At 60.2% G+C, this 23,000-nt stretch overlaps 2 protein-coding genes across 2 annotated transcripts; both read left to right on the top strand.

The window, feature by feature from the left end:
- Positions 1 to 2,159: 2,159 nt before the first annotated feature.
- RSPO4 (R-spondin 4) lies at positions 2,160 to 9,980 on the top strand. The gene is made up of 5 exons (XM_071572886.1): positions 2,160 to 2,713; positions 5,771 to 5,959; positions 6,261 to 6,404; positions 6,497 to 6,679; positions 9,699 to 9,980. Exons 1-5 carry the CDS (start codon positions 2,635 to 2,637, stop codon positions 9,770 to 9,772), a joined length of 669 nt encoding a protein of 222 aa, XP_071428987.1. The 5' UTR covers positions 2,160 to 2,634; the 3' UTR covers positions 9,773 to 9,980.
- Positions 9,981 to 11,708: 1,728 nt separating this feature from the next.
- ANGPT4 (angiopoietin 4) lies at positions 11,709 to 22,900 on the top strand. The gene is made up of 10 exons (XM_071573112.1): positions 11,709 to 11,723; positions 12,081 to 12,572; positions 16,841 to 16,996; positions 17,187 to 17,308; positions 17,625 to 17,857; positions 18,328 to 18,443; positions 18,912 to 19,013; positions 19,092 to 19,258; positions 20,037 to 20,167; positions 20,253 to 22,900. The coding sequence occupies exons 2-10, from the start codon at positions 12,249 to 12,251 to the stop codon at positions 20,411 to 20,413; spliced, it is 1,512 nt and encodes a 503-aa protein (XP_071429213.1). The 5' UTR covers positions 11,709 to 11,723; positions 12,081 to 12,248; the 3' UTR covers positions 20,414 to 22,900.
- The last annotated feature ends 100 nt before the right edge of the window (positions 22,901 to 23,000 follow it).

Raw genomic sequence — 23,000 nt, 5'->3', positions numbered from 1 at the left:
GCATCCCAAAGCAGCCGCTGGGATGGTGCCACGGGCGTGTGCCCTGGGGCGCCGGCCGTGCTGGGAAGCAGGCGGTGCAGTCTTGGAAGGTCACCAAGATTTTTCCAAAGATGAAAGTGCGCTCAAGTGTCAAGCAAACTTTCCGAATTATCTTTCTGGACACTTTCTCCCTTCTGCTTTGGAAGGCGGAGGAGGAACATTTCATTCCCTCTGCACTGGCGTGGAGCAGGGCTGCGTGAGGAGCCGGGAGCTGCCAGCGGCGCCAGCGGCACCCGCGGCTCAGCCTCACTCCTCCCCAGCGTCACCCCTGAGTCACTGCGGGTGCTGCCCCGGCACCATCAGCTGAGCTCTGCCGCCCTTGGCAACCCCCTTGTGATGCTGCACAGCCAGTGGTGGGCTGAGCAACAGCCACGTGCTGCCCCGAGTACGCAGCGCTAACGAAAGCCGTCTAATTAGTGCATCCTCCTGCAAAGGGTCACGCTGGCAGGGCTCCAGCTGACATCCGCTTGCCTGTGCCAGCAGCCAGAGAGCATGACCAAGGATGAGGCACTTCCCTGGCCTTTGTCCAGCATTTGACTTCCAGGTCTGGACAAGGAAATTCCCTGTTGGCTCCCAGGAAGCTGGGCTGGCACCCAACAGGTCTTGTGACAGCTCCTTGTCCTGCAGCACACACGTCCCTTCCAGGTCAGAGCCATCCACACCATTGCAGCTGCCTGTAGGTGGGATTTGGAGACACTCTTACATCTCCAGTGCCATTCCCATATCCCTGCTTTTCTACAGTGCCATGCCCATGCCCACAGAGCCCTCCCCAGCCCATGCAGACCCCAGATGGTGACGCCATGCTGCAGGTTTGGTTGTTTATGGAAATTTCAGCTGAGCCAGATGCTGAAAACCTGCATTTTATGTGTAATTTTCCAATTTATTTCATAATTAGAAAAAGCCTAAAGTGATCCAACCATTGTTATTCCTGGTTTTCTGCATTATGACTCCTAGTTTTCTATAGTGAGGCCAAAGGGGTCTGAAATGACTCCTTTGTTGTCTGATCATTAACCCTTCAGGAATGAATTGCAGTGGTGCCCAATGGGAGCAGGACAGAGAGACGCTCAGGGGGGCTGGGGGAGAAAGAGGGAGCAGGAGGGAGAAATTTGAGGGGTAGAGAGAAGAGTAACCTTAATGTGGTGAGCCTGGGCAGAGTTGGACACTCCAGCACACTGATGGACACATCCATTGTGGCCCCGTGGGTGGCCCTTCCCAGTGCATTGAGTTTGTTCATGTTCAGGGGTGCCCAAAACATCTGTCCCTCACAGGTAATGCAGACCTGGAGCACTCCAGATGGGAAGGAGCCCTGCAGCTGGGTGGTGTGTGGGATGGGCAGGTGGGATGTGGGATGAGCATCTGCCCCAGGGGGCTCTCCATGCCCTCTCCAAGGGGAGGAGGGCAGCACCATGCTCTGGTTTGCGCTTGGTGATACCAAGGGTGGGTGCATTGTCATCAGGGCTGTCGTTTGGGGTGTCACTGGTGGCCAGTGGCCCTGGAGCACTGGCTGGGAGGTCACCAGGTTGCTCAAGAGCACAGCTCCTGGCACAGGGATGGCATGTGTGGGCACAATGGGGTGATCATCTAGGGCTCCCAGGATGGGGACCTGCACCTGTAGGTCACCCTGGGTACCTGGTGAGTGAGGTATCACAGATGAGCCCCTTTCTTCTCCTGTCCTGCACCCCCCTTGGAGGTGGTGCCTCCAGGGTGGGTTTTGAGGAGCACAGCATGGGACAAGGGGTGTGGACAGGCGCGTGGGAGCCAGAAACAGCTCAGAGCGGCTCGTCTTGGCTTGGCACAGCTTGGCACAGCTCGGCTGAGCTCCGCTCCGCTCCCCCAGCTCGGAGGGAGGTGAGTTACGAGGCACTCGGAAAATCAGAGTCAGCTGCAATCCTGGGGACAGCCGGGGCAGACCCGCAGCCGCCGCTGGAGCTGCCGGAGACCCACCACGGCTCGCAGCGACCGGCCTGCCGGGGGGCTCAGCCCTGTCCGGGGCTCAGCCCTGCCCAGGGGGCTCCGCGGACACCCCCAACCCTACCGGGGGGCTGAGCCGGGGGGGGGGGGGGGGGGCTGGCTCAGGCAGCGTCACCCGCCTGGCTCCACCCCCCCCAAAATCGCAGGGGGCTTCGCTGTGACCCCGGCGCTGGGATGGCAGCGGGACAGTCGCACTGCGGCGGGACGGCGGGACGGTTCCCAGCCGAGGTGGTGGCTGGAGCGCTCCGGGGGGATCCAGCCAGGGCGTTTGCCAGTCGCTTTGTTGCTGCTGAGGGATTTTTTTTTTTAGGATTATTATTATTTTGAAGGGGAGGGTGAGAAGGGGGGGCTGACACTGGCTATAAAGGCAGAGTTCTCTGGAGCAGCCGGCACTTCCCCGCCACGATGAGCGCTCCCCGGGCCTGACAGCCCCAGCCTGCCCCAGTGTCACCGGCTCAAGCTGCCCTGAATCGTGGCTGCGTGCCCGGAGCCCGGGGTGGGATGGTGTGAGGCCGGAGCCGCTCGTCGCCCTCCCACCGCCCCTCACCGGCTCTGGCAGGAGCCGAGCCCGCCAGCCGCTTGGATGATTTGATTCCTTCCCTGCCCGAAATCACTCCTGCCCAGATGCAGTGGATAATATTCATGTTGCTGTTATTCATCAGCTCCGTGGAAATGCTCACTCAGAACCGATGGAAGAAGCAAGGTACAGTGTGCGTGGTGGGCTTGTCCTGCTCTGGTGCTGTGGGGTGGCTTGGAAGCACCAGGCTGCCTGTCCTGCCTGCTCAGAGCGAGCAGGAGGTGAGAACCACCAATGGAGGGTGCCAGGAGCCAACAACCCCCACAGCTCATCACCTCGGGACCCTCTGGGTGTGTGGGACCATCTGCATTCCCCTCTGGGTGCGTGGCATGGATTTGGCTTGGCATTGCAGGGAGATGCAGAGCCATTGGGGCTGGCAATGGACAGGAGATGCTGGCTGGCACTGGGACCAGCTCTGCAAACCCCAGCATAGCCAGAGTCAGTGGGAGTAGCACAGAATGTTTGGATTTTCCAATATTTCTCTCCCCTGCATAACACACTAAGTGTGCAGGGAGTAACACCTTCTGGAATGATGCTCAGAGTCCCCTGCCTCATCCTTCCCCTGGGCAGAGGCACCAGCAGAGCTCCTGCTCAGTGCCCAGGCAAGGTCAGGGTGTGCTAGGGCAGTGCCAAGGCACATGCACCCTCCACTGGGCACTGGTTTGTATCCCCTCACTAGGCGGTTCCAGGCAGTGCCAGCTGGCTGCAGGGTTTGGGGCCAGGGCTGGCACTCAGCTCTGTGCCAGGAATGGCTTAGTTTTGGGGCCAACACGTGCCAGGGCAGGGATGGGAACTGGCAGGACCAGCGGTTGGGGCTGGAGCCCAGATAGCTTTCCTTGAAGCTGCTCCAGGTTAAAGGCATGTGCAGGCAGTAGGTGCATGTGATGATGTGGGTGGTCAGGCTGGTGGCCAAAGCACCCCTGGATGGGAAACATCCTGGCACCCAGAGTGGCTCTGAGTGCCATGGGGCCACTGCTCCAGCTGCTGGTGCTTCATGCTGAGTGGCCCAATGCTCTGGGATGCTCAAGGGCCTCAGATCCTTCCTCACCTGGCAGTCTGGCTATGGCTTCACAGCTCAAACTCGTTTTATCCCCCAGGATAAACAGCACAGAAGGGCTGGCACAGTCTCCTGGGGCTGGGAGCCATGAAGGGTGCTGCAGCCTCCCAAAGCCACCCTGCTGCAGCCAGGAGCTCTGTTCTGGGCAACCCAGTGCCCCGAGACTCCCAATACCTGCAGACCTCACAGTGGCAGGGCTGGGCTCAGCATAGGCAGACATGGGGATGTCGCACAGATGTCCAGCACAATTCAGGTACCTGCTGTGACCCCTACCCAGTGCTCATCCCAGCTCAGCCCTGCACTCTTCCACTGCTGCTGGGCAGGGCAGAAGAACCCACGACTTGTCTCTAATCCCCAGTCTCATGGTTTTGGCATGAGCCACATTCTGTTGAGTGGCACAGCTCTGCGGTGGCTCCCGGTGTTGCTCCCGACGGCAGAGGCGTGTGCCATGCTGGCAGCTCTGCAGGGTGGAGAAGCTTCTTCCAGCTCCACACCACCGGGCTATTTCCAGAGCCAGTGAGAGGAAGAAGACCCTGGAGCCTGCCCAGGGTTCTGCACCTTCCTTACTCAGTCTGGAGTGGAAGGAGAGTAGCAAAAAAAAAAACAACCAAAAATCCAAACATCAAAAAGAATTAGGGAAGGGAAAGATGCTCATAAATCTCCAGGTCTCCTGGGAAGCCACTCCAGCTGCAGCCAGGAACACAAATGTTGTCAGCATTTGGTAAATATGTAACGGAGACCATAACAACGTAATGGATCCAAGGTGCTTCGTTAGGGCTCCCAACAGATGCAGCTCTAATGAAGACTCCTGGCAGTGCTGCAGTCCCAGCCCCTGTGCCCTGGTGAGGGGACTGAGACGAGCCAGCCTGGTGTCAAACTACATGCCACCATAGAAGCAGGGACTGGCTTGTGCCAGAGTCCAGTGCACAAGACTGTGAGTCAATGTCTGCCATCATCCTCTGCCAGCATCTTCTGCCAGCATCTCCCTGGCTTCTACAGCACCAACCACTGCTTCCACCAGCCCCTCTATCCTGGCTCTGCAGTCATGGGGACCCTTCTGCTGTAGCTCCTGGGGTCAGAGGGGACCAGTGCCAGGCATTGCTCCCAGGGCTGAGCCTGTTTCTGTGCCAGGCAGCACACAGCAGATAGATAGGGCTTGGAACAACCTGGTCTAGTGGAAAGTGTCCCTGTCCATGTCAGGGAATTGGAATGAGATGGGCCTTAAGGTGCCTTCCAACCCAAACCTTTCTGTGATTCTATGATTCTAGAGTCCAGGGCTCAAGCGTGCAGCCCAGGGCTGCTGGCACTGTCATCATTTCTCAACTTTGGACACCTTATGGTGATGCCCAGCCAGCTTGGGTGTGCAAAAAGACATTGGGCACATGTAACCCCCAGAGCTACCAAAGCATCCCTAAGCTCAGGGCTTAGCTCCCCAGCTCCCAAAGTGTCCCTGTGCCAGGAGCATCCCCTCTGGGCGACTATTCTGTATATGCAGGGAAATGGCTTGGGGAGCAGCAGCGGTTGGTAGTGTCTCTGTGGGCTGGGGGATGTTGGCATCCCATCCTTGTCCCAGGGAGCAGAGCCAGCTCCGGGTCAGCCACCCTCCGGCAGCTCAGGAGCACAGGGAAGGCAGTCAGGGAGGCGGCAGAGGCTCTTGAGCAACCAGGCAGATCCTTATCTCGGCTTCTCCTTAGTCCTGCCAAAATGCTCTTTGTTCCCTGACACTTACCGGGCATCAACTGATTAATGCAGGTCAGAGCATATTTCTACCCCCTGACCCAGTGGCTGTTTCACTTCCCCCGGGATGGGCATGGCTGGCTGGGGATGGGACTCAGGCTGACACCCACGGGCAGTGCTGGGTGCAGGGCAAACCCTCAGTCTGGATTTTGGGGTGACAGAGGCCAACAGTGTTGCCCAAGCTGGAAGTGATGGCTCTGTGTGTCCTGACACTGCCAGCAAAGGCAGAAGGGGGGATTTAGGGCATGGAGATGTTTGCAGGGGGACAGGACAGAGCTGTCATGCTGGTGCATCACAGAGGGGTTGCCACGGGGCTGGGGCTGTTCCTGGCATCTTGGCGCCTGCACTGCAGCCAGGCCACAGCCCCTCTCCTCCATTTGTCCCTGCAGCGAGTGCCGGCCTGCTGGAAAACTGCACGGGCTGCATCCTGTGCTCTGAGGACAACGGCTGCATCACCTGCCACCACCGGCTCTTCCTGCTCATCTGGAGGGATGGCATCCGTCAGTTTGGGATGTGTGTCCACACTTGCCCACCCGGCTACTTCGGCGTGCGGGGTCTGGAAGTCAACAGATGCACAAGTACGTCCCGCGCCAGCCGGCGCCCCCCTGCTCCTACCGGTGCCCCCTGCTCCTATGGGTGCTCCCTGCTCCCTTCGCCGCCCTGCAGGTCTCGGTGCTGTGGGAAGGGCGATGGCTTCATTTCCTGCAGCATCCCTGGCAGCAGGAGGCACGGATCCAGGGGGCAGCCAGGCTGGGGGGCTTCCTCCCCTTTCCCTTGCCCAGAGCTCAGCCTGCAGCCTGCAGGTTTGGGGTCTCCGGCGGGTGCCGGGGCTGCCACGTGTCCTGGGCTCTCCCGCTGACCGACCATCCCTCCTGGCAGAGTGCAGGTCACCCAGCTGCGAGAGCTGTTTCAGCAGAGACTTCTGCATGAAGTGCAAGGACAAGTTTTACTTGTACAAGGGCCAGTGTTTTCGGCAGTGTCCCCCCAGCACTGCGGCACAGCCCGGCACCCGCGAGTGCCAAGGTAAGCAGGACCCTCACCACGCGCCCGCCGTTCCTGGAGACGTGCGGATGCCGCGGGGCCACAATTCCTGTTCTTCCCCCTTCTCCCCGCAGAGACATGCGAGCCGGGGCCGTGGAGCGAGTGGAGCGCCTGCACCCACGAGAACCGGACCTGCGGCTGCAAGTGGGGAGTGGAGACGAGAGTGCGGGAGGTGCCCGAGGCTGCCCGGGAGGAGGGCACTGCCTGCCCCGCGCAGGAGAGCAGGAGGTGCCGCATGAAGAAGCACTGCCCGGGAGGTGAGTGCCGTATCGGGGCTGGGGACAGCTTCGTGCCTCTCCAAAGTGAGTCCTGAGAAGAGCTGCGGGAGCGGGATGGTGGCAGCAGGGGTCTGGCACTGGCTGGTGAGCCATGTTGTCATCTCCCAAGCATTTTGAGGCTGGTTCTGTGGAAAGCCGCCGTCTCAGGGACATGTGCTGAGCAGCCCTAAGGCTGGCTGCTCCCACCTGGCAGCCCCCGAGACTGCCTGGGACCAGCCGGTGTCCCCTTCCACACTGGGCTGGGCTGAGCGCTGGCATGAACCACCACAGTGGGATGAGGCTGCCGAGCTCCAGCTTCTATCCTGCCACGGTGTGAAGGCAGCAGCATGGATGGGGTTTTCTGCATGGCAGCTGTGATTTAGGAGGGTTGAGACTCACAGGGGAGGTTCCTGCAAAAAATTCCAAGCCCCCCAGGTATGAGGAGCACTCATGGAGCAGGGGGGCATGACCCAGGGGATTTTTGATGGCACAAGTTTTGGGAGACATCCCAGGGCAGAGTCCTGGCTCACCCAGCCAGGTTTCATTTGTGTTCCTGCACTTCCCCCTATCCTGTCCCCAGGCTGGGGATTCCCCAGCTCAGGCATCCCCCCACTTCTCACAGCACCCAGACCCACTGTGAGGTCTGGGCAGGCAGTGCGTGCGCGGGTGCAGGGCTGGCGATGGGAACCAGGACATGGCTGATGTCATTTTTGGATGCAGATGGCTGGACTGGAGCTATCCTAATAAATCTCCACTTAATAACTGGCAGAAAGGGGGATGCATGAGATACCGATCTTTAGGGCCTGGCAGCAGATCTGAGCCACTGAGGGTTGCGGTTCAGAGCTGCGGGACTGCTCTGTGCCGTGGGACACGCCGGCCGGCACTGCCAGCGTGGCGAGGAGGAGAGAGGACAGCACTGTGAGGGTGGAGAGAAAAAGGATGGAGAAGGGGGGCAATAGCAGAGGACGTGCGTGCTGGGCTGGGGCCGTGGAGCCAGGAGAGCAGCTTGATCCCAGTGCCATCAATCATAAATAACATTTTCCTGCTGACAACACAGAGGAGCTGATTCCCTTCCCCACCCAGGCCTGGACTCACATCTTTGGGGTACCAGGTGGCATTGATTTTGAGGATGTTCCCCTCCCTGCTGGACTATGACAGCTCTGGACCTGCACAGCTGGTGACAGTTCAATGCAAGAAGTTTGGTATGGGAGGACAGGCTGCTCCGGAGCACTGTGTCCTGTGGCACTGTGCCCGTGCCCAGCCCTGCCTGGCACACAGTGGGTTCCATTGGTGGGGACTGTGGCACCAGCGTTTTAGTGGCACCCTGTTGTGTGAGGTATCTGGAAAGGCCGTGGCATCTCAGAAAAGTCTTGGCCTCCTGTTTCTGCCCAGGATCCCACTCCTGCAAGCTGGGAGCCCTGAGGCCATGGTGGTGGTCTCAAGGAATGGCAGGCCTCCATTCTCAAGGCTGCTGTCTGGGATCAGTTTCAGAGACAGGTCTGGCCCCTGTCAGAGGGAATTCCACCAGTGGCCCCCAAGCAGCCCCAGCAGGAGGGGGCAGCCCCTCCATGTCTCCAGCTGCCGGGCAGGCTGCTTGGTGTCCCCGCCGCAGCAGAGCGTGTGTCTGCCCTCGCTCCCAGGCTCCTGCCCGCCCAGCCAAGTGCTGCATTATGGGATCCAGATGCTGGAGGAGGACGGGGAGTTCACTTGATGCAGCCGAGACACCCCCAGTCCAGGCAAGCCAGGGCAGGCGGCCGGACCTGACCGTGTGATGAGAGATTTGTGCCACCACTTCTGAGCCATCCAGGCGGCTGGAAGGGAGAAACCGCCACACTTGGCCGAGACACAAACCCCTCACACCAGTGTAAATCTGCCTTGGGTGTCTGTCCCGCTTCTCCAGACGCTTGGTGTGCGTGCTGTGCCCTCTCCTTTGTGGGTGGCAACTGTCTGGGAGATCAGAGCTGAAAAACAGCTGGGCAGGACAAGAGCTGGAGCCCTCGGAAGGGATCTGAGACAACAGTAGTCGCACACAGCACTGGGGATGATCATGGTCCCTGTGTCCCTTGTCCAGGAGCTGTGTGGGGAGAGCAGCACTGGACCCCTCCATGTCACTTGGATCAGGATGGATGCAGTGGGGGAAGGAGAGACAAAGCTGACCAGTTTTTGGGGCAATCATTCCATGCCCCAGCATGGACCTCCCTTCCCTCTGGAGCCCAGGGTTTATCCTGAATCCCTGCTTTTTGGTGCCTCAGCACAAGCACCTTGGCCAGCTGGAGGGTGTGTGGGGCAGCCCCTTGGGGTAAGCAGGGATTTGGGTCCCAACAGCCTGACCCTGGAAGGCTGACAGTGGGTTGTCCTTACTGGGATGCATCCAGTCTCCACTGGCATGTCAGTTGTGCCACTGGGATGGGGAGCATCCACACATGAAGACCATCCCCAGGGAGGGCATTAGCATCCATGTATGGTGAACCCTGAGGGCACCCTACTTCCCACTATGCCAAAATCCTCCCACAGTGATCATGTCTGGGTTCCACAGGGCACCATCTTCCCACTTTGCTCTCCAGAGGGAAGGGAGACACATTCCCACACCACAGCAGAACTGGGCATGTCTGTGCCATGGCCTTGGGCTGGTGCAGCCACTGTCCCTCTCTAGCACTCCCAGTCCTTGCTCAGAGAGAAGCTGGGGTGTCTCTGGGCAGCCCCTGTTTTTGTTGAGCTGCCCCAGCCTGTTCCTGGGGATTTGAGGATATTAGGATTTGGAGTCCAGCCATGGGAGCTCTGGGGACAACACACTGGTGTCACTCTGAGTGTACCACCAGTACACTCAGTCCCCCCATAGTCCCACACTGCTGGTTCATGTCCCAGAGAGTACTCTGGAGCTCCCAAAATCAGAAACTGGGTCCAGCATCAGCCTCTGAGGGAGGATGTGGGTTCAGCATCCTATGGATGGGGCTTGGGCCGGATCATTTTGCCTGGCCAATGAGCAAGCCCTTCTTTTCTCCACTTTTTTCTGTTCCAGAGAAAACAGAATCCAGAAATAAAGGCAAAAAGCGACAGAAGAAGCCGAAGACAGATCGGCACACGGGTACTTAGCAGGCACCAGCATGGGAGCTGGAGCACCACGGTGGGAGCTCCCAACCAGCTCCTGCCACAGTGCCCCAGCCACATCACCCCCAGTTTTCCATCGACCAAAAAAAAAATTGCACAATTTTCTTTACCCCCCTTCTCCTTCCCCCTGTTCTTTTGAGACAATTTATGGCCTGTAAAACATTTCCTTTTCAAAAAAATCTAATTTACAGTGTCCAAAGCAAAGCCCTGGGGCTTGGGGAGGGGGTGGCTTCTTTATTCCTCTGGTTTTCCTTCTCCCCTAGCCTGCTCTATCCCTTCCCTTCCTCCTGATGGGTGGGATGGGGTTGGACCAAGGGTTGGATCCTGCTAATGAAGATGATGCCTGCCTGGATACTGCCCCCCAGGGCTGGGGGATGCCCTCTCCCCACAGGATGCCAATTTTGCAGGAGTGCTGGGGCCCAGCACATCACTGAGCTGCTCCAGGTGCTCTGTAGGGTCCCCCATCCTCAGTCACCAGCGTGGGAAGTGACAGGACTATCAGGATTGAGACCCCAGGGTTGGGACCCCACTAGGGACTGTGACTCCCAGCAGCCCAGCCCAGTGCTCAGCATCCCCACCAGCACAACCATGAGCTGTCCTGGGGCTCAGAGGACAGCTGGACCCCCAGACTGGGAACCCTTGTGGGACCATGCCAGCCCAACACTCATCATTGCCATGGGCCAAATCCTGCCATCCCCTGACAGACAGAGCATCTTCCCTCCCCAGATGGATGTGGGCACAGAAATTTGGGGTGACCGTGGCCATCTTTGGTCCAGGACAGGGACATACCCAGTGCAAGTGCCAGCCCAGGCAGTGGATGGTGCTGCCTCCTGTTCAGCTCCGCAGTCCCCTCCCAACCATCACCAGGGGCACGAGCGGGAGGTGCTGATCCCCACCGTGCCGTTCTGACCCTCCAAGCCGGTGGGGCGGCCACGCTGTGTGTGTCCTGAGGCACGGAGGGCTGTCTCGGTATATTTACCGTGTGTGCGCTCAAATCGCTGCCCCAGCGGCAGACAGCTCTGCATTTGGGGGTTTCCAGGGTCGCAGCCCCTCATTCCTGCCCTGTGCGTGGGCACGGAGTGGTCGGCACTGCCCGCGGTGTGTCGGGGCTGCGGGGGCTGCAAAGACCCTTCAGGACGGGAGCGCTGGGTGTCAGCAGCGAGCCAGCCCCGGAGCCGGCGCGAAGCTGCCGGAGCAGCTCCTCGGGTCTCTTCATGGCAAATAAATGGATTAACCCTCCGGCATCCTTCCTGCCTCCCTGTTATCCTCATTCCCACGAGCTGATGCTGGAGGGGACCCGGGATAGTGGCTGTGGCCATGGTGTTACCCACGCCTCCCCCAGCTCTGCAGCATGGATCCCCCTGGGGACAGCCTGCCCTGGCCCCCAGCGCCCTCCTCCAGCTCCTCAGCACAGCGGGAGTCTGGGGAAAGCTTTTATTTTAAGTTTTTATTTAAAGCACCATCGGATCACTCTGTGCCCAAGCCAACACTCGAGCAAGCAGCAAGTGTGACGCTGGGACTGCCATTCACAGCGACTGGGAAGAACCACGGGGATTTTCTGGCTGCTGGTCAGAATCCCCCTTTCCTGAGATGCTCAAGTATCCCCTTGGCAGCCTGCCCCCACCTCTGGGATTGCCCCCTCCCAGAGGACACAGCCTAGATCTATCCCAGCACATGGACTGGCAGGCGTGGTGACCCCCAGTTGTGCTGGGAGCCCATCAGTGTCCAGTGGACCCCCAGCCGGCACCCTAAACCCCACCCACAGTCTTGGCTGTGTCCTGCCAAGCTGTGCCTGGGACACAGCCCCCATCGTGGTCCCCACGGGCTGATCCCGCGGCTGGAGCAGCCAAATCCGGGCCTGGCTCCTGCTGGCATTATAAATAGCCAGGACATGAGGGGAGGGCTCTTCTCCCTGGGATGGGGGGGCCTGGGGGTGGTGAGTCCCAGCGGGTGCTGATTGAGGGGGTTTCACGGGGTGCAGGGGCCGGAGGATGGGAGGGCTCGGTGCTGCCCACCCTGGGATGTGCAATGAGCTGTGCAGAGAACGGCCAGGGGAGGGACAGGGGCTGCGTGTGCGAGTGTGAGAGTGTGTGTGTGTGTGTGTCTGTGTGTGTGTGTGTGTGTGTGTGTGTGTGTGAGAGAGAGAGAGAGAGAGAAAGAGACATTTATAGATCACGTGTGAAACTTGATCTCTCCGGAGTGAACTCAGAGGAGAGAAAAAAGATAGAAGTATTGTTTTTAAACAGATTTTTTCCTTTGTTTTTCTTTTTTTCCTCCCCTCTCCCCCTGCGAGGGCTGGCGATAAAAGGCAGGGCCGGCCAGCGTTGGCTCAGAGGGAGGAAATGCCGAAATCGCCGCGGTTCGTGGCGGCGGGGAGCGCCCACTGACCCATCCCGGCACAGAGCAAGCTGCCAGCGCCTTCCCTGCCGTGGCACCCCGGCAGCGTGGGGACCTCCGTGCCATGTGGGTGCTCCGCCTTGGCCTCGTGGCCCTGACCTGTGCCACAACAGCTCTGTGTGCCACCAAAGCCCAGCGTCGGGCGCTGGACGGGGCCGGGCGCAGGCGCTACCACCGCGTGCAGCACGGCCACTGCAGCTACACCTTCGTGCTCCCCGAGGCTGACCCGCTGCCCTGCCCGGCCTCTCCCGGTCCTGCCCCCGGCCCGGCCAACGCGCTGCTGCAGCGGGACTCACCAGCCGGCACCACATATGGCCAGCACGGGGCTGCCCAGCGCCTGCGGCACCTCGAGAGGATCCTGGAGAACAGCACCCAGTGGCTGCTGAAGGTAGGACGTGAGGTGTGGAGACGGGCAGCGGGGTGGTGCGGGCAGGGGGCTGAGTCCAGCACTTCCATGCCACTTCCTGCTCCAGCTCCCTGCCTGCCGATGGCACAGCTGGGAGCTTTGGGGTCTATGCCCACCTGAGCAACCAGGTCAACTTTTCCCCACAGGTGTGCATCTGGCATCAGGCACCGTCTCTGTGGAAGGATGAGTGCTGCAGATCACTCATCCAGATCTTTTCCCACTGAGGCTGTATTCCTTGTCCATCCCTGCCACAGGGCTCCTTGTGGTCCTGGCCAGATGAGCCATGTCCTGGCATCCCTTGGAGCTCAGCATTCCCCATTCTGGGTCAGGATACCAGGAAGAGGTTTGGACTGGTGGCAGAGCAAGGGACCTAGAGGAAGGGCCCACCAAAACCTCCCCAGATTCATCATTTTCCCTCTTACAGACTTTGTAAATACTTCCAGCATTTTGTGAGACTTTGTGTGGTACCCGTGGCTCCTGGGTGGCCCTGTGACCCATGGGTGGGAGCAGAGTGGGGGCAATGGGGTAGCACACCAGAGGGGCTGCATATCCACAGGATTGGTCCCTCTCCCCCCATCCCAACCTCTCCCCATCCCCAATGCCTGAGGCAGGAAGCAGTGTTTCCTTCCTGAAGCCCCCATCAGCCGAGCACAGCTGCCTGCGTCAGACCCAGGAATAGCTCATCCCAGGGGACACCTCCCTGGCAGGTCCTGAACACTGTGCTGGGACACTGGGTGCCTGTGCTGATAAGAGGGGAAGCAGCTTGTCCCCAGCTGTCACCAACCCAGCAGAGCCACATCCAATGTCCTGCGGTGTCCCACTGGGGTGCAATGGGACCCCTGTGCCTCTGCACACTCATTTTTGGGGTGATGTCCCAGCTGAGGTGTGTCCTGAGCCCCCGCAGTGCTCGGGGATGGGAAAGGGGTAAACACACTGAATGGGGGTTCCAGGGATGGCTTGTGCCAGCCACACTGCTTGGGAAGCCACACCAGCCATGGGGGACAGGGTGGGCAGCAGGGACATGCAGGGTTGTTCCTTGTCCCCTCAGCCATCCTAGAGGACAAATTCCTCAAAAGCTGGGAAAACGCTGAACCCTGGCTCTGCTGGAAGCCAGCCCAGGGGTTTGCAGAGGGATCAGTAGGGCCAGTGACATCCTGGCTGGTGGCATTGGCTCTCCATCCCTGTGGGACCTGCTGGGTCTGGTGGGCACACGCAGTCTTGGGGTTCCTGTGCCCTGGGGCCTGAGTGCTGTGGGATATCTGCACCCCGGGGTCTCTGCCTTGCTGTCCCTGTGCCCTGGTATCTTTGTGCCCTGTGTGCCCAGGCCTTCTCGGAGCTTCTGTTGGATGAGAGCAGCGTTTGGGCATGGCTGAGCAATACAGGAGGCTGGGGGTCCCACCACAGGTGCACATGGCCCTGTCCAGAGCAGGTGGCCACAGGCAAAGTGGGACTGCACATCTGGGCAGCTGTAGCAGCAGTGCCCCCTTACCCCTGCCCCAGTGGGGCACTGGGTCCCATCCTGTTCTATCCATCCATCCCACCATGAACATCCCACCCCATCCCCTCCCAACACAAGCATCCAGCCCATCCCACCCTATCCCAGCCCACCCCACCCCATCTTGCAGCACAGCTCTCTCCTTTTAGAGGCAGCTCACAGCTATGCTTTTTTCTGTTGTTCCTTGGCTTCCCAAATTTCAGTGGAGCTGCCCAAGGAGGCTTGTTTTGGTCGGACTCCAACCCTGAACAAACAAACCAGGGCTCAAAGGAGGCATCGGGTTCAGGGACAGATTGTAAACAACATCACAGCCCCGTCTGCTCTGCCCTGGCATGGGGAGCCCTGCAGGGTGCCGAGGAACTGGGAGGTCCCCTGGGACCCAACAGGGCTTCCCAGGCCCCCTTGGCACCCCCAGCACCACCTTCCTCAGGAATCCCACCCACAGCACTGGAGGGCTGGTCCATCCTCCCCCTGTGCAGCCCCCCAGGGCTGTAGGGGGCAGGAACATGGTGAGGGCCCAGTACACAAGGACATGTTGGCTGCTCCTGTTTCAGAAGGAATTAATTTTAGTTCAAACACAAACATTTGATGGTGCCACCGGGTCTGGGGGCATTAGGGAGGGATGGGATCCACAGTGGGTCAGTGGCAGGTTGGCAGCTCTGTGGTGCCTGCAGCACTGGGGCTGCATGCAGGGGTGTGGGCAGCATGTGAGGGGCTATCCCTCCACTTGTGGCTCAGGGATACCCCAGCCAGTGCTTTTTGGATGCTTAGAAATGCCAGGGCAGGATAGGGACAGGGACAGGAGAGGGATGCAGCTGCAGGAAGGCAGCACAGGCCACTCCAGCCGTGGGCAACTGGATTCTGGCATGGGGACAGAGAGTGACTGGGGTCCCTCCTGCTCCAGACCAGCATTGTGGGGTGACCACAGCACCACAGTCTCTCCCCCCACTGCTCTGCCCTTATGGTGGAAGAATGAGTCTGTTGGGACCCTTCAAGTCCAGGGGAGCCTCATGAAGTAAAGGGAGGATGATCCTGGATTCCCTGCCCTCAGTAAAGAGCCTGTTCCACTTGCGTCCCCTGTGCCACCCATGGCAGGGGACACTGTGCCCCATTCCAACTCTCAGGGAGCTGCTGGGACCATGATCCAGAGCTCCCTCTCTAGGGCTCTCAGCCCTCCCCATGCCAGCCTGACCTTTTCCACGGGTATGTTCTGCCCTCAGCTCACAGATATGTTTATTTAAAAAAAAAAAAGCAAAAAGCAAGATTGAGAGGGAGAAAAGGCCTCCCCAAGCCCTGTGAATCAACAAGATTAACGACATGGTTAAAGGGAACCTCTCCAGCAATCCCTCAACTCAAGGAAATGTTTTCCAGACGCAGCTCTCCGACCTTTCCCCACTTGCTCCCTGACAGCACATTTCTGCAAGGGAAAATCCCCAGGGAAGGGGGTGCAGGCAGTGCTGGCTGGGACACTCAGCCCTGGGACACTCAGCCCTGGGACACTCCTACCCTGAGACCCTCCTGCCCCACACAAGTGTTCATGGTGGGGTGATGGCTTTGCCCTGCCTGGTGCTGGGGAGAAGGGAATGGGGCCCTGCCACTGTCAGCGAGGTTTTGTCATGCCAAACAAGTGCAGAGCCCTGCACCCTGCCCAGCTGCCTGCCCTGCTCCCTGCCTGCCTGCCATGATGCTGAACAACCTGGCACTGCTGCCCATTATGATGCCAAACCTCAAGGCACTGCTGCCTGCCCATCACAGTGCCAAGCACCTCAGCACCACGGCATTCCCACCACGGTGCAGAGCATGCCAGCACCACTGCCTGCTTGCCACACTGCCCAAAGAGCAGCATCCTAACCCTGCCGATTCTGGTCCACAGCCCCATGAGATGCAGGGAGATGTGGGGCTCTCCCTGCAGCACTGGGGAGCTCGGGCAGGGAGCAGGATCTGGGCAGTGCAGAAACAGTGGGATCTGTGGGGTGCAGGAATCTGGGCAGCCCCGTCCCTCCTGCTCTTGGGGGCTGCTTTCCCAGCGTGGGCGGCAGCACGGCCCCTTCCGCTCCCTGCAGCCCCTGCCGAGGGACTGTGCCCCCTTCGAGGCCATCGCCCTGGGGAGGGGCTCAGTGGGAACCTCATGGCAGTGTCCAGAAATAGCAAAGCCTTTGGGACTGTTGGCTCCCCCGCGGGCTGCGAAAGCGGAAGCGTCATCTCAGCTGTGTCCGAGCTGTGTCTGCAGCCAACTTCTTCCCAGCCCCGAGTGCTTCCATGTGGTGGGGCAGCACCAGGCACTGGACACCCACCTTCCCTGGCCCATGGTGGCCTCCCACCCTCTACTTCCCCGGCCCTGGGAAACCAGTGGGTGGGAGCTGGCAGTCGATGGTAGTGCCAATGCCAGTGCTGATGCTAATGCCAGCCAATGCCCAGCTGCTTGGCATGGGCCTCCCCAGTTGGGCATTAGCCCCAGCTCGCCAGCACACCTGGACACACACAAGCCTGTGCCAGGTCCCAGCTGGCACCACAGCCCAGGAATTCTGGCAGCCAGTGCCTAAGGGGGCTCCCCTGCGGCAACTCAGCTCACTCTCTCTTCTGATAAGTTTTGATGGTCCCCAAGGTGGGTCCCACCATGCTGAAACACACAGGGCCATGCCCAGGGTCTATGCCCAGGGAACTGTGCCCAGTGGTGCCAGGCTCAGCCAGGGCACCGAGACAGGACCCAGTGAGGTCCCTGAATGACCCAGTGTGTCCCCAATCTCCTCCACAGCTGGAGAGTTACATCCAGAGCAGCAGGAAGCCGGAGACAGCGGAGCTGCGGCAGACGGTGGCACAGAACCAGACTGCCACCATGCTGGAGATCGGCAGCTCCCTCCTCAACCACAGTGCCGAGCAGAGCCGCAAGCTCACCGATGTGGAGGCCCAGGTATGGCTCGTGTGTCCCCGGGTCCTCACCATGGCATGGACTGTCTGCTGGTAAAAGCAGAGCAAGTCCCTGAGGAGACACAGGGCAGAGGTACCAGGGCTTTATGGCAGGGACTGGCCAGCCTGGTGACACCAGGGACGTGGTGTGGCCCTGGCTGCTGATGCCAACACTCCCCTCTGCTCCTGAGCAGGTGCTGAACCAGACGTGGCGCATCGAGATGCAACTCCAGGAGAATTCTCTGTCCACCACTAAGCTGGAGAAGCAGCTGCTGCTGCAGACCAACGAGATCCACAAGCTGCAGAACAGGAACAAGTAGGTGCTGGGGTGGCTCAGGGATTCCCACAGCCTTTGGAACCCTCAAGGAGGCTGGTCTCTCCCACCTCACACTGCACTTGAGGGGGCTTGAACCCCTCCAGGTGCTGACTGGGGTCCCTGGAGATTGCACAGCCCCAGCACAGCCTCTTGGACTTTTGGTTCTGCTGGCTGGAGATGTCCCAGAGGTGGGAGTGTGATTTGGTGGGTGCAGCAGGGGATGAGGACAGCAGTGGGTCCCTGCAGATATGCCAGGACACTGCAGCTGGGGCTGGGTCCACTCTGCCACCCCCGTCACTGCTGCACTCCCTTACAGCATCCTGGAAGTGCGGGTGCTGGAGATGGAGACGAAGCAGCAGGCGGAGCTGGCAGGGGCCCACTTGGAGAAGGAGAAGCTGCAGCGGCTGCTGAGCCAGCAGAGTGGCACCATTGAGGAGCTGGAAAAGACTCTGCTGGCTGCCAGTGCCAACACCAGCCTGCTCCAGCACCAGCAGCTCCAGCTCCTCCAGTCTGTGCAGAGCCTGGTGCGCATTGTCTCCCAGGGCAGAGGTGAGCAGGGCATGGGACAGGGTGTGGGCACGGGGCAGGGTGTGGGCAGCGTGCAGGCAGTGGGAGAACACCTTGCCCTCTCAGGAGGGTAAGCCTGTGCTCAGCTTAGCTTGAGTGATTTCACCCCAAGAATCACAGAACCACAGTCTGGTTAGGGTTAGAAAGCTCATCCTGTTCCAGCCCCCCTGCCCTGGGCAGGGACACCTCATTGCATCCAAGGAGCAGCTTGGAGTGCCCAGGGGAGTATCCATGTCTGAACACTGTCCCCAGGAATGGAAAAACCCCAAGGTTAGGCTGGCAGCAGCCCCAGTGGCATGGCTGCCTCACCCAGCCCTTGGGAGATGGCAGAGAAGAAAGAAAGATAATCCGTGGGCACAAAGGCATCCAAAGGGAGAGGGAAGAACAGCAAAACTAGGCAGGGCTGTGGGGCTGGCAGGGTTTCTGCCATCTCACTGACCCTTCTGCTGCAGCCATGTCACCTGGGCAGCAGCAGCAATTCCAGGACTGTGCTGAGGTGCACCGGGCAGGCATCCGCACCAGTGGCATCTACACCCTGCACATCACCAACCTCAGCGAGCCCAAAAAGGTGAGCACACCCTGGAGGGGGCACCCCTGCAGCACCCCGGAGTGCTGCCCACCCCAGAGCCACCCAGTGCACACCAGTGCTCACCAGCCCCAGACCAGACTGGGTAACCCTGTTGTGTGGCACAACCCAGGGCAGTTCTCCCCACCCCATCTGGCACCAGGGGCTGTTCAGGGGTAAAGGCAGCACCCACCAGGTAAGGGCAGGACTGGCACAGCCTTCCAGTTGGGGGGATAAAACTGTTTTAAAAGGCAATCTGACCTGTGAACACCATGCTCCAGCCCCTGCCCACAGCCATGGAGGGAGGAGAGACCCCTACACCCAGGCACTGGGCATGGTACACACTCGACAGCCCCTCAGCAAGCCCTAGCACCCATGGAGTGCCCACACCAAGCTGCCCAGCCCAGTAGGGGATGCACCGGGCCGCCCACTCCAAGCCATCCCCATCCCATCCCTCTCTCCCCTCTGCAGGCATACTGTGACATGGAGACAGACCAAGGGGGCTGGACTGTCATCCAGCTTCGTGCCAATGGCAGCCTCAGCTTCCAGAGGAGCTGGAGGGAGTACAAGCAGGTCTGTGCCCACCCAGGGAGTGGGGCACGCTGGGGGCACCCCAGGCACCCCGCACTCATCCCTCCTGCTGTTCCCCAGGGCTTTGGGGATGCGGCAGGGGAGTACTGGCTGGGTAACGAGGCCGTGCACCTGCTGACCAGCCAGATGCCCTACGCCCTGCGAGTCGAGCTGCAGGACTGGGAGGGTGGACAGGTGTATGCCCACTACGGGAAATTCCAGCTGGGGAGTGAACAGCAGCTTTACAGGTAGGAGAGAGGCACGGTGGGGGCGGCCACCCAGCACTCCCCACCTCCAACTGTCCCCAAGCCCTGCAGGGAGCAGTGGCCAGGGGCAAGGGCTGGATGTGGCGCCCCAGGCAATGCAGGGTCACACAGAGCTTCACTAGGATGTCCTGATGGTGTTATGATGCCAAGTGGCAGGCACATCACTGTGCCAACCTGCTCTTTCTTCTCTCCCTGGACTCCTGAGAAGTAGATTTTTAATGTATAAAATTGCATCAAGGCAGCAGGATTTGCCATCCCCGTGGGAGTTCCCATCCCAGGCAGCAGCTGGGGCACTTGCACTGCAGCTCATGGCTTGACCAAGTGGGGTGACACAGCCATGGCCACCAGGCACTCTTGGGGGTGCCAGGTGTCCCCAGGCTGCCCGTGTCCAGGGAGGGATGCTGTGCTCATGGTGTCCAGCCTGCCATGACTGGCCATGGGCAGGAGGGTGTCCAGCAGCTGGGGACTTCTGTGCTGGGCTGGAAGTGGGACCAGACCCCAGGGATCCATCCCATGCGTGCACTGAGCTGATCCCCAGCGAAGAGGACTAGAGGAGACTTAAGGGAGTCCTCTCTGCCCCAGCATAGCAGAGCCTCCACCCTTGGGGACCCCGCCAACCTGGATCTGCAGGATCTCTGCCTGCATCCCTCCGTGCTGTGCTCAGCTCGTGGCAGCCCATGGCCCCCCTGAGCAGGGCTGGGGGGCTCTGTGACGCCCCAGCAGCTGGCAGTGACAGTGGCTGTGCTCCTGCTGGGTGCAGGCTGTCACTGCAGGACTACAGTGGCACAGCTGGGCAGCAGAGTGGCCTGGCACTGCAGGGCACCCAGTTCAGCACCCGCGATGCCGACAACGACAACTGCCTCTGCAAGTGTGCCCAGATGCTCTCGGGAGGTGAGTGGAGCAGGGGGACCCCACACACAACACCCGTGGGTGCCCACTCACAATGCCACCCTCCTGCCCTGCTCCCTCCCTGCAGGATGGTGGTTCGACGCCTGTGGCCTCTCCAACCTGAATGGCATCTACTACCCAGCCCGGAACAACATCCGCAAACTCAACGGCATCCGCTGGCACCACTTCCAGGGGCCCAGCTACTCCCTGAAGGGCACCCGCATGATGATCCGACCCACCAGCTTCTAATGTGCCAGCAGGCTGGGCAGCACTGTGACTGGGGCCAGCACAGAGGAGTCCAGGACAAGGGATGGTTGAGAGACCCTGAGACCCCCCTGGCTGCTGCGGGGAACCGTTCCCACCGGTTATATTTTTTGCTCTTGTTTATCCCATTTTCCAGGCACCTGCAGTGTCACCATGGCCATGCCGGAGGGACTGTGGGCAGGGGTGAGTGGTGCTGGTGCTGCAGGAGGTGGTGTGGGGGCCCTGCCTTGACACAAAGCCAGCCCTGCTGAAGTGGACACCAGCACATGGAAACCCTCTGGTCCCACCCCAGCTTCTTTCCCCAGATTTCTGCTGGGACTCAGAGGTTTGCCCTGGGGACAAGAGTCCAAGACCCACCCCCAGGGTGGGACAGAGACCCTCATGAGTATGGGGGCTGGTGACATCCCTCCACCCCCTTCAGCCCAGGCACAGCCATGCAGGGGGGCACAGGCTGCACCCTTCCAAACACAACCCAAGCCACGGTTTCCCTGCATGGCAGGACAGGCACTGCTCCTCACAGGATGGGGCAGGCCACCAGAGAGGACAAGAAGAGCAAAGGGTGCCCGTGGGGACACTCAGGGGGCCTGGTCCTGGCATGGTTGGTGGCCCAGTGCTGGAAGGCACTTGCTGGGAGCAAACAGTGCATTGGCAGGAGGCTGGCAGAGCCTCAGGATGAGCAGGATGGGGGTGGGGTTCGGTGGTGGGGAGGGGGCTGCAGTTTAAGATGGGGCTGGGAGTGGGAAGTGGTGGGTGCTGGCACTGACATGGGCTGTGCATGCAGCAGCAGGGGGCTCCTGCTGCCTGCCCTCATCACTGTCCCGAGGCACCCGCTAATTAACACTGATTAAAACACGTGACATCGTTGGCACTTCCAGAAGATGCTCATCAGTGGGGAATAATTAAAAAATGGAAAAAACAGGGGGCGGTGCTGCCAGTTTTCCTTCTGTCCTGGCTGCCTGCCTGCACATGGGGCACCCATGGGAGGGAGATCTCAGCACAGAGGGGTGAAGGTGATGGGCATCTCCCCTCCCCCTTGTAAATAACCGACGGGCTCAGCTGCACTGCCCATGAAACCGGAGCCACCGGGAGGCAGCTGCCAGGGAAAGGGATAGGGAGCACGGGGCTGTCCTGCTGTTCCCATGAGGGACACGCTACAGGGGGGCATTCTGGGGGAGCACATGTGCCTGGACACGTCTCTACCAGGGTTTCATGCTGGCAGTCCCATGGGTGCCAGGTCAGAGGGAGACTCTTGCCTCGGGAACACGGCTGCTGTCCATGCATCTGCATGCACACCAAAATTCTGTACACAAACACATGTGCACATGGACATGCACACACAACGACATGCACACACCCTTTGACATGCATGCACGGGGTCATGCTTGCACACAGCAGCACACAGGGCTTTGGATGGCCACATGGGACAGCAGAGCCACACCAAGGACAGGCAGCACCTGGGGAACATGTGGCTGCTCAGCCCACGCCTGGCAGGGGGCTGGTGAGGGCCCCCCTCCTTCTCCTTAACCATAGCAGCAAATTTAGACCAAGCCCTGGGACACGCCAGGCTGAGGAATCCAGCAGCACAGCCAATCCCAGCCACCAGCAGGGATCTGATTCCCTCAAAGATTTCCCCAAGGGCAAAGCCTGTCCCTGAGCAGATGCCTGGGGTCCCTGCCCTGCTCTGGTTTCCAGGGTGTTTTCCCCTGGGAGACACCTGGTGCCCCACATGCCATCATTAAGGAACCCCTGGGTATGTGTGTCCTCCTCAGAGCACTTTGTCAGGCTGACTCACAGCCAGATGCCATCCCCGTGTCCTGTCACCATGTCCTGCCACAACATCCTGCCCTCCAGCAGCCGACCTGCTGATACCCTGTATGGATTCTGCATCCCAGGCAGCAGACCTGGGTGAACACGCACAGTGCAGGAGTCAGGCTGGGGAGGGAAATGCTTCTTCATGGGGTGTTTTCTGGAGACCCCAAGCACTGGGTGGAAGCTCCAGTCAAGGGGGCCCCCAGTTCTGGCCTGGCCAGGGGCTGCCAAAGGGGCTGGCACCAGAGGGAGGCAGCAGCAGGGACAGGGTCCAGCTAAGGTTCCCTGGGTGCAGGTGCTGGTGGCTTTGATGGCACCTTCTCCAGCAGCCACCTTCCTGTGTGGGACACACCAGTATGGTGAGGAGCAGGGGGATGTCACAGCACAGGTGGCACCTGCTGTGCCTGAGGGCTCCAGTACCATTCGAGGCTGCCCTGGGAGAACACACAGGGGCTTTACATCTTCAAAGCACTCCCTGCACCAGCTTTCATCCCAGCCCGACTGGGAGGTCTCCACTATCACCATCTCCATCTCCCAGTCCCAGGGGAGCCAGGACCCTGCCAAGCTTTGCTGGAGAGAGACAAGGAGGCAGGGGAGGGCTGCATGGCACAGAGGGGAATCCCACTGACTGGGGCTCTGCTGGGACCTGCCAGGCCCAACCTCCACCCTGCCGTGCCCGCCGGGCCCCGCGCTGGCACGCCACAGCACAGCACAGCACCCTGAGCCTGAGCCAGTCAGCTAAGTCGCTCTTCCCAGCACCCAC

Source organism: Pithys albifrons, chromosome 18 (assembly GCF_047495875.1).
Source record: "Pithys albifrons albifrons isolate INPA30051 chromosome 18, PitAlb_v1, whole genome shotgun sequence".
Lineage (NCBI taxonomy): Eukaryota > Metazoa > Chordata > Aves > Passeriformes > Thamnophilidae > Pithys > Pithys albifrons.
Note: the sequence above shows the minus strand (reverse complement) of the source record. Positions and strands in the feature narration are given on the sequence as shown.

Coding starts and splice junctions, on each gene's coding strand:
- RSPO4 (XM_071572886.1), top strand. CDS start 2,635: ATGCAGTGGATAATATTCATGTTGCTGTTATTCATCAGCTCCGTGGAA. Junction 2,714..5,770: donor GAACCGATGGAAGAAGCAAG/GTACAGTGTGCG, acceptor TTGTCCCTGCAG/CGAGTGCCGGCCTGCTGGAA. Junction 6,405..6,496: donor CGGCACCCGCGAGTGCCAAG/GTAAGCAGGACC, acceptor TTCTCCCCGCAG/AGACATGCGAGCCGGGGCCG.
- ANGPT4 (XM_071573112.1), top strand. CDS start 12,249: ATGTGGGTGCTCCGCCTTGGCCTCGTGGCCCTGACCTGTGCCACAACA. Junction 17,309..17,624: donor AAGCTGCAGAACAGGAACAA/GTAGGTGCTGGG, acceptor ACTCCCTTACAG/CATCCTGGAAGTGCGGGTGC. Junction 18,444..18,911: donor ACCTCAGCGAGCCCAAAAAG/GTGAGCACACCC, acceptor TCCCCTCTGCAG/GCATACTGTGACATGGAGAC.